The following is a 15198-nucleotide window of genomic DNA, read 5'->3' on the forward strand; positions in this document are numbered from 1 at the left end:
CTCTCGGCCATTATAAGGCCTGCTGGTTACTTCCACATCATGGTTTGTGACTAAGGGTGATCAGGCTTTTGCTATTAGAGCCCCCACACTATGGAACTCTCCGCCTACTGAACTCAGACACATTAAGTCTCTAGCTTCTTTTAAATCTCCTCTTAAAACTTTTCTCTTTGTGAAAGCTTTTGGAAATGTTTGATATTTGATATATTTTTATTTATTTGATCTTATTAATTTTATTGTCTCTACTTTCTCTGTGCTCATGTTCTTTGGCTTTTTTCATTTTCTTTTTTTTTTTTCAACATTGTAAACATCGTTAGGGGTGTTGTGATATACCGGTATTGACGATAACCGTGATATTTAAAAGATGAAATATTGATATTATGTTAATAATACATATTTAACATGTGATAATATCGTGTAAATAATCCAGTACCTCTTAAAACCCCTTAATGTTACGCCGGCCTGTCCATGGGCGGACCACAGGTGGAACACTGTTAAGTACACAACTATGCTATGTACACAACTCCTGTCTTTAAGTGTGTACTCATGCAACACATCTTTGGAAAACTAAGATTTTTGTGATTCGATTGATGCAAACCATTTCAAGATATGGTCACAACAGCAGGTACAATCAACGCCTCTGTCAGACCACAAACAAACAATTACAAAATTCACACTACTCACCTATGAAGCCTCATATTATTCCACTGACTGATTCAACTCTAACAAAAATGGTCTTGTTAGATTGGCAAAGGTCCAGTCAATCCAATCCAGTAAAATATTTAGTCCAAAACACACTATTACATCAATAAATATCCACGAACAGCTGTTGCATCATTTCAAATTAGCTGGCAAATGTCCTAATCTTCCCGCGTATTCTTCATCATAACTTGCATTGGCATGTAAACATTAGACACATCTTGGTATCAAAATGGCATCTGAACTCTGACCTTTCAGTTGACACCTCACTTGACCCAATAAGAGCTTCCATGTCCTGTCCACAGCCTACAATAGCCAACAAGAGTCCACGCTGAAAGCAGGTGCCTGCCCCTCTTCGTTTGTGTAAAGACCGAGTCAATAGGAACAGATTCTGCTGATGACTGGCCCTTCAAATAGCCAATGATATTCCAAAAATGACCACATGCTGCTTTATTGCTTTTTATAAAGCCACAACATGGAAATTACATAAATATAAATCCTTTGCTATGATTTATCTTTTGTATGAACTGCTTTTACACCATAACACTTGTTTCTTTCTGTTTTATATGCACAAAGTTTAATTTCAAGAAGGGAAGCACTATAATGTCTTTATGCTTCAGTTACTCTGAAACAGGGTTTATTTGGTGTCTCTAAATGACCTTTTTTTGGAAGACGGCTAGACATACCCTTAGAAAAACGTGTAAAATATTAGTTTTCTGTAGTATGTACAGTTATGATTATTGACTTATATTTTGAGTGTTCAGTTAAAGATGATTTGACTGACAGCATTTTTTTTTCAAATTTTCTATAGATATCGCAATAACATTATCGTAAATTCTTTTGGCTACAATAATCGTGTTGTGAAAATCTGATATTGTGACAGCCCTAGTGCTATATAAATAAAGTTTATTATCAACCACCACCGATCATAGTCTCTAAAAATAAAACTGTGCGTCATTATGTTGAAAACATAACACTTTCCTACTTAAACTTGTCAGCATTATGTTTTCCATTGGCTGAGACTTGTAATAATTACATTTATGAGATGCATTTATGGGTCACATAATATGAATATGTATGCAGCTCTTTTTAGAGAGTTCCTAACCCTTTATGAACAAAAGTAGAAGGTGCACTTGGATATTGTCCTTGTACAAATTACCACTGCAATTAATAGGGCCTATAGAATTTGATTCAGCACCAAACTATTCAGCAAAATGGCTATAATTTGACACTTTCACACAGTTCATTTTTCTGCTCATTTGGTAGGTTTGCAGGTTCAAGTATCACTTTTAAACCCTGGTTGTACTTGAAATGGATTTAGGCTCATAAAATGCATCAGTGGTTTTGGCTCAGGTGTGGTTGGCTGGGTTCAGTTTGTATTGTCCACAATCAAGATTCATTTCTTATTTCTTTAATTCTTTATTCCATCAGTTACCAGTAAGCTGTCTATATTTTTAGATTTTAATTAGGCATAGAAAGGGGTGTAAATGAAGCAAACTGTGGTGTCAGCTGTCTGTTTAACACATGCATCAGGACATGGTTTATTTATAGTACGGGAAAGACTTGTGTGGGCAGTGTTAAAAACCAGTAGAATGGGGCTTTTGAGGCAGGCAGAGTGGCAGTGATTCATAGTTCAACCCAGAGTCCCTCTCTCCCCAAGTCCCTCATAATTAAAGTCGAAGCATATGGCCTTGTGACCATGCAAGCTCAGAGGTATCTGCTGAACTTTTTTGGCATCTTATGTTGAATCGCTGGCAACGACAGTCCCCTAGCCTTCCTTCAGCGCAGCGGAAATGAAAAGCGTGTCACCTTGAGTTGTCACAAGCCACATCTGCCAGCCTCATTACCAAGTGTTTTAGGCTTATGGATAATGTGTTTGTCATCATGGTTTTTTAGATGTTAGATATATTTGTCAAAACATGTCTTCATGGACAAAACCCAACATACAATACTCCATTGCCACAGTTGTTGTTACTTACATCTCTTGGATCAGCCTTCAACACAATGAATGGGCTGTTGACTTTCTTTCAGACCCACTTTATTTTTTAAAGCTTAAAGTGCTTGTAAAACTCACTAGGACATTTCCAAACTACAAATTATGCTTTGGTGAACTCGAACAAAAGATGAAAACTAAGCTACAACTGATTCTGCCTTTAATTGTCTAAAATGACCAGAAATGTACCAGAAGCTTTTGGTCAGTTGATGGTCAGTTAACCAGAGTCTACAGCCAGGTTAGCAGATTTGCTAGGCTGTAAACAGGCATATTTTAGCATGTTACCATGCTAGAATTTGCTAATTAGCAATAAACAAATATTACAGCTGAGGCTGTCATTAGCCTAGCTGGTATTTAGTCATAAACCAAAGTATTGAACAAATTAAGTGTTTGACCCAATAATAGCACTTTATGAAAAGTTAGGGGACCACCAAAGCCATTCCTGAAGGGGCATGAAACCTGTACAAATTTATGTCAATCCAAACCTTGAATGTCATGCCAATTCATTCAGTAGATGTCAAGATATTTCACTCTATAATTGAAAACTTTGACCTGCTGGTGGTGCTAGAGTAAAGGTCAGAGGTTCAACAAGTCAATAGGATTCATCCTCTGGGGATTACAAATGTCTGTACAAAATTTCATGGTAATCTAATATTTGATTAGATATTTCAGTCCCAACTGAAGCAGTTGACCAGCCAACTGACATAACTTCTATAAAGCCTAGCCATTTGCAGTGCAAAAAATCCTTATCTGACAGTACCACAGATTAACAGTCTGAGTTGAGTTCCATTGTCAAATGCCATTTGAAAGGACTAGGAATCCCACAAAAAATGTTCACAAAAGAATCCAGGAAGAAGCAGAGGAACCATACTGCCCGAGGAATAAAGAGGATCCACAGGGCGGGCTCTAACTCTTCTCTTTTTTTGTACCAGCAGTAGTTAATAGCAACACTAATGTTGGCTTTGGACATGGTTTAAATGTTACTTCTGAGGCAACCAAGGACATTTTCTGGTTGAACATTGACCATAAGAACAGTAATGTTGGGATTAGTGTAAGCATTTTGTAGAGAATACCTGCCTGAAAAGAGATGAGCACAGGTGGTGAAGGCCTGTATGGTGATAATTCTTCACAGTAATCTTCCTTTGCCTTGAAAAGCGTTGGGCCTAGGCTCTAACCTAACCATCCCCTGGGTGTCTGCTCATCGTTTCTGAGGGCCAACATTTTGTTCCATCTTTTTTTTTTTTTCTTATCAGAATTGTCTGGGGAAGAAATCAGGGCTGTGCTGTATTACATTTAGTTTCCCATTAGATTAGAGAATGGGCCTGTTGGATAATTCCCACTGTTCCTCCTCACTTTCTGTACTTCTTCCTCCTCACTCACTCTTCCCCCTCTCTTTCCCACTAAATCATTAATTTTATCCGAGAGTGAAATGGAGCACAGGCCAGACTAGTTAATGGGGTTCTATGAGCCATAAGATTACTTTCCTACCTGAGCTCATTCCTATGAATCTTCCTTAGAGAAGCGACTAAAATAACAAACCACTTCCAGCCGTAAGGTAAAGTTACAGGAGGACTGTTGGGTGTTTAGACAGGCTGTGCTTTCCATCAGCTCCATGCTCTCAGTGTCGAACATCAGACAGCCCTGCACTTATGTGATATTCTCTGTCCTGCTTCCCAATGGGACAAAGTCACAAATGTTAACAAGAGAACTCAATTTACATTGCATTACATATACCCAAGCAGTCTAATTGGAGTTGGAACAAAGGCAGTGTGAGATTTTCTCTCCTTTTTCACAATGGAAATCACAACTAATATTGAGGTTTTTTCACTGACATTCCTAAGCTAATCAATATTTAACTTATTTAGCAGCTCAAGAAAACTAAGTTGACTGTTTTGTCAAAAAATCATCAGCACTGTGGCTGTTTCTCTGTGACCATGTTGAAATGGCTGAAAAGAAAAAAATACATGGGATCAGATTGACCACTGACACCTGAACTCATCACTGTTGTCACACCTATCAGTCCTGGATAAAGTTTCATGGACAATTACTTGTGCTTTGCTGAAACAGTTCTTTCAATTAATATAATATCAGAAATATAGTTGGGAATAGTTAGTTGGGCTTCATGAAACAAATAGTGCAAGTTGAGAGTCTTTCAATTGTAGAAACCCATGATTATGCAGATAGGAACAAGTAAATTGGTATTAGAATATAGACAGATAAATGCTGCCATCACTTTACTGGATATATTTGATTCTGCTCAGCATGGAGCTGCAAGATCTATTACTGGCTATTATGCTTAAATGTTTAAATCACTGTGTTTCATCAGAGAAAGTGTGCTGGCAATCTTTAGCGGTTCGCACAAATTCTCCTTTTGTTTTTTTATTTATTCTCCACTCATCAAACTACAGCCTTTGCTGTCAAGACTCCCTGCATTTATCTGTACCAAGGTTACATACAGGGTTTGGCAAAAAACCTTTCATGTGGGCAACTCATCTTCTTGGGCTGGACTACAAAAGAAGCTTGTGTCTTTGCATTACCACAAAATTGGTCCTCCAAGGGGAACAAATGCTCATGTCAGAAATGACTTTGAATTTATTTAATAAGGAGTTAAGGGTTTCATGAGACTTGTGCCTTGGAACCTCATCTGTAATTGCACAAAAACTCATTCTGTGTGACAAGATCCAGGAAAATTATAAATTTCAGGGGAAAAAAAAAAAGTTACCTTCCTGGAGTTTAACTTGGGTGTTTTATCTTTCTATTTGGACAATGAAAAAGCAGACAGGCTAACAAAGATGGATCACAGAGCAAAAAACTCCAATAGTTGGGAACTGATCTCTGGTTCTCATTGGGGGATTCATAGAGGGGCTGAAAGGTTTACTTCCCACTAGACTACTTCACACAGTATCTTGCAGAGTTGGAATATTGATTCAATTTTACCTTGATTTATGTAACTGCTATGCACCCTAGGCCAAACACAGTCCTGCCTATATGAGTTTAAAATATAAAGCGTCTAGACAGACACCTTCTGCTTTTTTATTGAAACTTCCTGCTTGCTTGTTGTAACCATGTATTTCTGTATTTTCTTTCAATTTTACACAGTTACAGTGGTAACTTTTGCTTTAACTTATTGTAAGTGTTACAATGGGTCTTGACCAAACAACTGCTATGTTTTCATATAATACAGAATGTTATGGTTGGTATAGTAGTTAAACCTGCAGAGCAGAACTTTTACATATAAATGAACATCCGTTACATTCAAGCCCTTGCCAAACGAGTTCACACAATGCTGATTAAGCCTATCGCTGCCAAATAAATCTCTCTGTGTTTCACAGTACACAGAGTTTTTAAATCTTACGTTGGGCATGACATTCCCGCTCTGGCCATTTGGCCATTAATCGTGCGGCTCTTCTAGACGTTCCAGATGTTATCGGACCGAATAGATCAAATTCTGATAGTGAAATAAGTCATTTCGTGGGGGTTGTTTCATGCTCAAAACAATTTATCCACCGTTTTATAGCTGCAACAGTAGGTTATGGCCAGTGATGTACTGGCCATCGGGGCATATTGAGACAAGTCCCGGTGGGCTGGTGGACCATCAAAAAATATGTTTTTGGGCCATTGGACTGTCAAAACATATCCGTTTTTACCGGCCCTCTTTGTGTGCCTGTCATACGGGGCGCATGAGAGCAGGCAGCATGCCTGTGTAATACAGTCACAGCTGAGTGCCCCCCTTCACTCTCCCTGCCAGAAGGGGGTGACAAAAGTCCTGCACTCCAGCTTTAAATTGCATCCCTGTAACCCTTATACCTAGTATTTTTCACCTTACCTTAGGCTGCATGTTAGATTTTTCCAGCTGTTAAGTTTGTTTTTTTTTCTTCTTGCTGCACAGTAACAGCAGGAGACACGGCAAATGTTTTGCACATGCATCTTATGAGAGAGATTTTTACACCTTGTATTTTTACAAAGGGAATCAGTACAAAATGCAGCCCTGACCAAGCTGCTTCCATGAAAGGCTTTGGCACTGACTGCATGGAGAGAGAGAGAGACTGTGAACTTGGGATGTTTGCAAAGTGAAGTTCAGTCAAATTAATCATTCTGTCAGACAATGAGAGCAGAGCACCCCAGGGCTAAAAGGGAGACAAGGCCTTTCAGCAAGAAGAAGAATACGCTGCACTACTGTATATGTTTTGGGCTTGTTATTCATTTTCACAAAGGGAGGTAGGGGCTGGGGATGGGGAAGGGGAGGTTATGTAGTAGTGTGTTCTCGCTCTCTCAGTGCCGGGGAATATATCTATCGTTCCAGGGAGCCATTTCCCATAAGAGGGGATAAATGGATGTAGCTGAAGGTGAGGACAATGCAGGAACATCACATTTAGAGGCTTATTCATCAAGTTCATAGGTGGTGTCAGGCCTCTGCCAAATGTTGCATTTTCACAGCACCCTTGTAAAGGAACTGTTACTGGCCTTGCATGCATCCCAACACTCATCATACTTCATATCCAATTTGTGTAGACTTGAAGCCTAAAAACACGCTTTTGGTTGCTTTTACGCACATATAGCAAGTGTTATATGTGAGCCATTACATAGGCTGTGCAGACAGCTGTATTGATTAAGATAGAAGTGTACTGTTCCATCATGGACAACTGGAACACGCTGCTGAGACGCTTTCAGCGTAGACATGGTGTAAGGTACTTTTGCATTGGCTTCAGCCTCGAGCTATGGTCGTAGCCGCTTGGTTAAAACAGAAGAGTTGAGTCAAAACCAAATATGTTTGGGCACTGCTGGAGTGGAGACTTTAAAGTAGGTAGAAAAATTCTATGATATGTAAACGTTGACTTTGATGAGAGAATTTCTATGGTTATCTGGGTTATTTAGACTAGTGAGAAGACAGAGGGGCAAACATCTCTCACAAGATGGTCATGAATAAAGACAGAATGTGATCTAAAATCCATCACTAGATATCATTATTTTCCAACCGTGCATTGTTCTCCAGCTGTGCTGCTACTGCAGTGAGAAGGAAAAAGGAATTTTAGGCTCCCTCTCACTCACCAGGTGCAAGCGTCAAAGCTCTATCCCTGTCATTTTTATTAAAGCCTCTAAGACACATTTACATAACAGTGACCTTACTCTAATAAATAGATGAAGCCAGCAATCTTACAGATTCCATGTCTGTAAAATGTATTTTGTACACACAAACTACTTGACGTATATATTACATATATAATTGTAGAGCACTATTCTGGGCATACATTTAAAAAAAGCATGGATTTAGTTTCAGTCTCTAAGTGCATAACTTCACAGTACATGCAGTAAGTTGCTTAAGTTGAAAACAGTTTATTTTATTACTTCAATATGGCCAACTGGCATCAGAGAAAAACATTTGTCTCGATATGTAACAGCAGTATGTGTTTTCAAATAGTGTCTGCCCACTACTTGCTGTAGTCACACAGTAATATGTTTATCTCTACACTTTACAATACTGCATTGCACAGGACCACATTTGTAATATGTCAAAACATTGTATGCAACGGGTTATATAATTCAGATGTTAAAATGAATTCTGATACTTGAAATTAAATAAAAAAGTATCCTCAGAGAGGTGATAGACTGTGACATTCATTCCTGAATATGTATCACAAGTTCTCCGTATGTTGGTATTCGTGTTCCAAGCACATAAACCGCTGCCCCTTGCTGAAGATGACATTGTTTCCCTCTCTTTTTATTGTCTTCCTCTTGTGTCTCAATTGATCTCTCTCTCACACACGTCTGCCCTTTCCCCTCCCTCCGTCTCTTTTCTGTTCCCTTCTTCCATTCCTGTGGTTGCAGGATACGTGTCTCCGTCACAAGCATTATACAGATACCTTCTGAATGTGCTTGTGAACACGGTGGGAGCAGTCATAGTGATGTATGGCTGTAATCCCACTGCTGCAGCATGACACGGCTGTCAGTTGCCATGGGAGACGGAATGATTTATATTCTGCAGCTCTACCTATGGCCCAATATAAGTTATGTTAATGTTAAAGGTCTAATCCTGGATTGTTATGCAAAAATGAGGGAATTCTGCCACTGATTGGAACAAATGATGACACTTTAATAGCTCTGGTTCCATAATAGTTGATATTAAAAAAAAAAAAAAAAAACCTGGTTCTAATAATAAAATAAATTTGTGTCTACAGCTCTCACTAAAGGACAAGGCTGGGAGATTATTTATCTCCTGTTCACTAAGAATCTCCATCACTTTGTAGCAAGCATTACTACATTTGGAAATTAATAATATGCACTTGTAAGATTATATGGTTTACCACCTCCATTGATTAGAAGGAAAAATAATTAAATCAAAGGGCAAATAACTAACTAAAACCAATAGGGTTGTAACAGTACGTGTATTCGTCCCAAACGGTACGCACATTATGGTTTGGTGCATGAAGTTGTACAAAGAATACGCTCAATGACGCAAACAATTACTGTCAAAATAGTTTAATTATCCATTTACTCCGACGTGCGGAACAATAATTCTAGAGCGCAAGTTCCACTTAGCTGTAGCATGCTCATGGATGTATGGTAGCCAGCTTATTTATGGTTACCCTGGTTACCCTGTAGTGTCGCTACTGTCAGAATGACAAACAAGAGACCGATAACACTAGCCAAATGCAACACTATTATTAAAATATGCTCTGTTATCTCTGTAGTGAAATGATGCCGTGTCTCCCCTTCCTTCCGCTCTCTGTGATGGTTGGCTATTCACTTTGAGTGAAGCTGTTCAGAACAACAATAAAAACATTTGACTTCTGATGTGGTCAGACAGCACATCATGAGAACCAGTTCTGAGAGAGAAAAATATAGTTAAAAAGTATTGCAGTAAAGTGGTGGTTTGGTCGCTCTGACTGATATTTAATACTGAAGCATCAGTGTTAGAGCAACATGGTACTATTGTAGCTGCAGGAGGTGGAGCTAGTTTGAACTACTTTATATACAGTTAGACCATAAATCAGCATAAACAGCTGTCAGCAGGTATCCTGACTCCTTGCAAGAAACAAAAAGTTTGTTTTCATTGTCCACTGCAGCACAACTTAACTGTTTTAGTAAAAGTTAGAGCCAATGAGCCATTGTTGGATATTCAAAATTAAGGACCAAAATATTGTTTCCTACTTTTCTTTTTTTTCCCCACTGTACCGAAATCGTACCGAACCGTGACCCCAAAACCGAGGTACGTACTGAACCATCAATTTTGTGTATCACCCCTAAAAACCAATAAAAATTAATTTAGAATTAGCTTTGCATCAACTCTTCAGACAGAACTAGCTGGAGCATTGGTGTTATTCAACTTTGATTATGCTGTCACCTTTTGTTACAGTAGCTCCTCACAGTCTCTTAAAAACAAATTACAGACTGCACAAAATAAGTTAAGTTGTTTTTAAAGCCGTCCCCTCACACACACCTTGATACAGTTCATTTTAAAAAATTGAATCTTCTCTCTGTGGATAAAAGGGTGGTGCAAAGTATTTCCCACAAGATTGTGTACAAATCTGCACCTCCCTACCTTTCCAACCATTTTAATTTAGTAAAAAACAACCACTCCCACAACACTAGAGGCAATCTGACAAATATTATTCCTATGAGATTTAAAACATTTTTCAAAAATTCATTTTTAGATACAGCTTCATGTAAATGGAACAAGCTGCCTATCTCACTCTAGCTGAACCCAGTTGAGAGGAGTTTTAAATCAGATCTCAAGAAATTGTTGTTAAATAATTTGTAGATGTACAAATGCTTGATGTTTAACTGCCTGTCTGGGTTTTTTTTTAAGTCTGTCACTCTCGCTTGACACTTTCTTATTCAATCTGCCATCTTGTACTGCAATAGAGGACCACAGTGGAAATAAGCCCTAGGACTTTTTTGTGTATTTTAATCCTTGACAATTTTGTAAATCATGTATGGAGTCTGTCTTTGTGATCAGCCTATCATGTATGTTTTAAATTTTGTCAAATAAATCTATCTATCTATCCATCTATCCATCCATCCATAAATAACACGTCAGATGGTTAATTTCCTACTGTTTCCGTGGATGATGATGGAGTGATGATGAGGCGAACTTCCTGGAAAGCACCGAGCAAAGCGAGACAGACTCAGGTCACCAGGGTAACAGCCAGATGAGAACTGTTGCAGTTACAGTAAAGCACTCTTGTTCACTGCTTCTTAGAAGGGTGAATCCAATGCTGGGGAGGGCTCAGACCACATAATAGGCTAAACACACCGTAGGGTTGTGTGTTATAGTCTTGATGCATTTAAAGGCAGGCTGGAGAGTTGAAGCTGAGCTCTAACTACCAAAGGGGTCCCTGGAAAAGTCTTAAAAGAAAGTTTAACTTCCCAATAAAAATAGGAGATTACAAAATTAATATGTATTCAAATGGCAATGGTGTGCAATAATGATACTTGGCTTGTGGATTTTAGGTGTCTTTCAGTCTTTCTTCATAGTAAGAGTTTTCTTTCTGGAGCTCTCAGCTCTCAGCCATAGAGAAAAAGGACAACGCCCGAAATGCCAGACCATCCCGGCTGCAGGGCCGAGAGGAACACAGAGGAAGCAGCAACGGTCAGCAAGCCAGTTAGCAAGCCAGTGAGCAAGTCAAAAAGGCCAAAGAAGAGAAGACAAAGAGTTGTGCTTTGGAAGAATAGGATCCTTGGCACTCTTTTGAAGAGAATGCCTTGATTACTGATGAATTTCTTTGTGTGAAGAGAAAACTGGTCCTTATCTTAATGGGGAATAATTTTATTCCTATAGAATATTTGAAGACTATACAGGCTTGCAAATTGAATACTCACTTGTTTCTGTTGTCAATGTTGACATATGAGAACCAGTGAGTGAAATCTTCATTTTCTAATCTGTAGTTAAGACTATGTGACAGTGGCAAACATCTAAGGTAATACATGATCATAGCACTCAACCATAGCTAAATAATGCACTTAATAATACACAGTTAATATCAAATACACTCATGTGGTACCATGTAAATGAACAGATTTTGAGCAGTTAGAATTTAGCACAATATCCAACTAATTAAATTGTTCTAAAACATAATACAAGTTAACATTTGTTAGACATGTCAAGATACGAATATATTTACACATTTAGTAGTATTTGTAATTATTTTAGACATTCATTGTGAGTAAAAGGGAGAAGGAAGAGAGAGGGATACACTCAGAAGGAATGTGGCTTCTCCCAAAATGTACAACTTAAGAGATAGATTTGCTAGCAGAAGAAGGGAGGACGGCTGGGGGAGGTTGGGACAGTCTGCTTATATCTGAAAAGAAAAACAAAGTTGTTAATTCCAACTGTCCATTTTCCCTTTGTGGCTGGGAAAGGCTGGGTTTTTAATTGTACTCTGTCTTTTTGATACCCTTTAGCCTATAGGTCAGAGGTCATTGGGTCTGTGACTGTTAGACCAAAAGAAATGATACAATTTTTGAGAGAATTTAACTTTTCTTCTGTTCCTGGATTTGTTTCCCTACAACTTCATGCTGTATCTATAATTGATCTGTTAAAAAAAGAGGGTGGATTTGTCCTTTTATGCTAACCTTAGTTAAAACCACTATGTTTCTCCCACAGTGGTGCATAATGGATGTTCCTGTTGCCTTGCTTGTACCCTTGCTGTTTCATTTACATGCCCATATGTTGTGCTTTGTCTGCCACTGACTATTTGTTGCTGTGGATAAGATGACAGGTCATTGGTCAGTTGCGCAAGATGCATGTATAATGCTTGATAGACCGTGCGGTGCATCAAAGTGAAAAAACACTGGTCCATGGGTGACGTCTTCTGGCAGTGGAGATAGGCAATATTGATTTCAGCAGGGGAAAGGATTGGTAAATGAGACAAAATCAATAAATATAATATACTGGGCTGTGTAAAAGCAACATGAAGAAATACTTATGACAGTATTGCATTTAGCTATAGGGAAGTAGAGTGTTTTGTTTAAGCTTGTCGATGACTGGAATCTGCAGTGACTGAGGAACTGGGTGAACAACAACAGCTGAATTCCACATTTCCACTTATACTGAAGCAATTAGTCAGTTATTTGCATAGTCAGCAGTAGGGCATGGGTTTCATAACACGTCTGTTGAGTCTGAATCTAGTATTGAATCCAAAAACCTTTCGATTGAGATCTGAGCTTTTTGTAAGCAGAGATGACAGAAATGCTGCACATTTGAGTGGCATCGTAATTATTGTTTACATCCTGTAGATACAACTGCAAATGAGATGAGGAGAGTATATGTTAAATATACATCTGACACATTGTAATAACAGGTGTAGTCTACATTTGCACACCTTGTTTTTCACATTTGCTCCAAATCCTGATTCAGAAAAATTGATAAACTCAAACTATTGATATGATTTAACCACAGAAGAGTGACCACTATTTTGGTCTTCCTATAACAATACTGTTCACAGCCAGAGAGCACATTAACCAGGCAGCAGCCAAGTTTTTGGCTTTAAACTTACAGTGTTAGTGTTGATTAGCTACAGCTGATATAATCTGCTGCTGGCGATATTTGTCATTTTAACTGGAAATAGTGATGGTCAGTGTCAGCTAAATATGATAAGCCTGCTACCTGAATGTTTTGTACATTGCTAATAAGAGAGACAAGAGATTTGTCTTTTGCCAGCAAAAATACAAAACAAGCACTGCATCTAGTGTCTGAAGTATGAGTAATTACACATTTTCTTTGTTTTATATCATTATCAATCAAATATATTTGGATTTTGTGCTGTTTGTTGGACAAAATAAGCAGTTTCAAGATAATACCGTGTGCTTTGAGAAATTGTTATGAGCATTTTTCACCATTTTCTGGCACACAGACTAAATGAGCAATTTATTAAACAAGCAAATCAGCAATTATGAAAATATTTATTATTTAAAAACAGAGTAACCTTACTGTAATCCTGCCTGGTTCTATTAATCAATCAATCAACCAATCAAACAATCAAGTTTATTTGTTACATGTAATCATATAAATACAATCACAGTGAAATGTAATCCCATCAGTTCCTTCAATTTGTGCATTGAAAAGTTTTAAAAATAGAATAGGAATAGTAATAAAAATATGTGTATGATGGGGGGAGGGTCCTCATTTAGGATCCTAGTGGCCTGAGGGCAGAAGCTCTTCTCAGCCTCTCAGTGCTGGATTTAATATGCATAAATCCAAAATTCATTATTGTAACTCGCAAATGAAGAGTCACTATGCTATTGCACTGTTCACTGCATGATCTCTGTGATCCATGCAGAGGAGGTTTTCATTAATATACAAGTGAAAGAATGAACATTCTGGAAAATTGTTGAAATTATGATGAGGCTCTACTTTTTTTTTTAATGTCAGTGTTTTTACTTGACATGATAAACAGCAGAAAGGTACCAAACCCTCCTCAAATTCATAACATTTGGCTGCGCTCCGTTTTATTCTAAATGTTTGTTTTCCTAAAAGGGAAAAGTTGGAGGTATCTTCAGCATACCATTGATATGAAAATTCTCATGTTTAATATGAATGTGGTGTATATTCAAGTGGGATGTTGGCCCTCGCTTTCATCTAACGCTGAAAACATCAGCCTGCCTTCTACTATATCGCTATTTCTGAATAGATTTTAGGTTAATATTGCCATTTCTCATGTTTTTCTGGGGAGGGGGAGCTGCAGTTTGGGCTCTACTTTGATCTAACACCGGAGACTTTGCTTCTCTCTCCTGTCATCTAATATAATATTAATATTTATTAAATATTCTTCCTGATTCTTCAGGTAAAGTAAACAAGACTGAGATGTAGGGCCGCCCTTTGATCTAGCTCTGAATATGGCAATCTCCCATCCGCTATAGAGGAGTAAATGTCACATTAATATTACAGTTTTCCTGTATGGTTTTACAGGTGTGATGGTGAACTACCCAGAGCCACGCTTTTATCTAGACCAAGGACTGCATCCATATGCATCAATGTGTTTTTTTTGTGTGTGTTATTGCAGGCATGGTGAACTACAGCGAGGTATCTGGCTACCCCCTCGTTCAGCATTGGAGTCTTCGCTCTGTGCTGTACCACGTCAAACTCAATCAGTGGGTCCTCTCTCAAGGTAAATCACTCTATGCGCTTCTGGCAATTAATTATATATATCATATGTTATTACTGATTGTTTATTCATGCTGGAGGAGACCATGCTCCAGTCTCTGTGTCATAAACTCTCACATTCTCAGAGGAGAAAAACAGCACCGTCGACTATCAATTATTTATCACATTGTAATTAATGTGACACATCAAGGTTAGCAGCTCATCACGACAGCTTGGGCATTCTGTTTAATTTTTATTTTTGATCTGTTATGTGATTAACAGGCAGACTGCCATCTTTTGATCAGACTGGGATACATTCTCGTCTTCGTTGGTGCTTAAATATACTCTACTGACATCTTTACACATCTTGTCAATGCCAAACCTATTAATACTGTTTTGAGATACTGCACATGTCATTCTGTTGGAA

The 15198-nt window shown here is 38.2% G+C and overlaps 1 protein-coding gene across 4 annotated transcripts in view; it reads left to right on the plus strand.

Moving 5' to 3' along the window:
* Positions 1–15198, plus strand: part of astn1 (astrotactin 1) — a 392569-nt gene that overhangs the window by 210068 nt on the left and 167303 nt on the right. For all 4 annotated transcript variants that reach the window (XM_042427879.1, XM_042427878.1, XM_042427876.1 and 1 more), the window contains one exon: positions 14692–14796. In XM_042427879.1, the coding sequence (XP_042283813.1) occupies positions 14692–14796 (105 nt within the window). The remainder of the gene's footprint in view (positions 1–14691; positions 14797–15198) is intronic.

Source organism: Thunnus maccoyii, chromosome 12 (genome assembly GCF_910596095.1).
Source record: "Thunnus maccoyii chromosome 12, fThuMac1.1, whole genome shotgun sequence".
Classification (NCBI taxonomy): Eukaryota; Metazoa; Chordata; class Actinopteri; order Scombriformes; family Scombridae; genus Thunnus; species Thunnus maccoyii.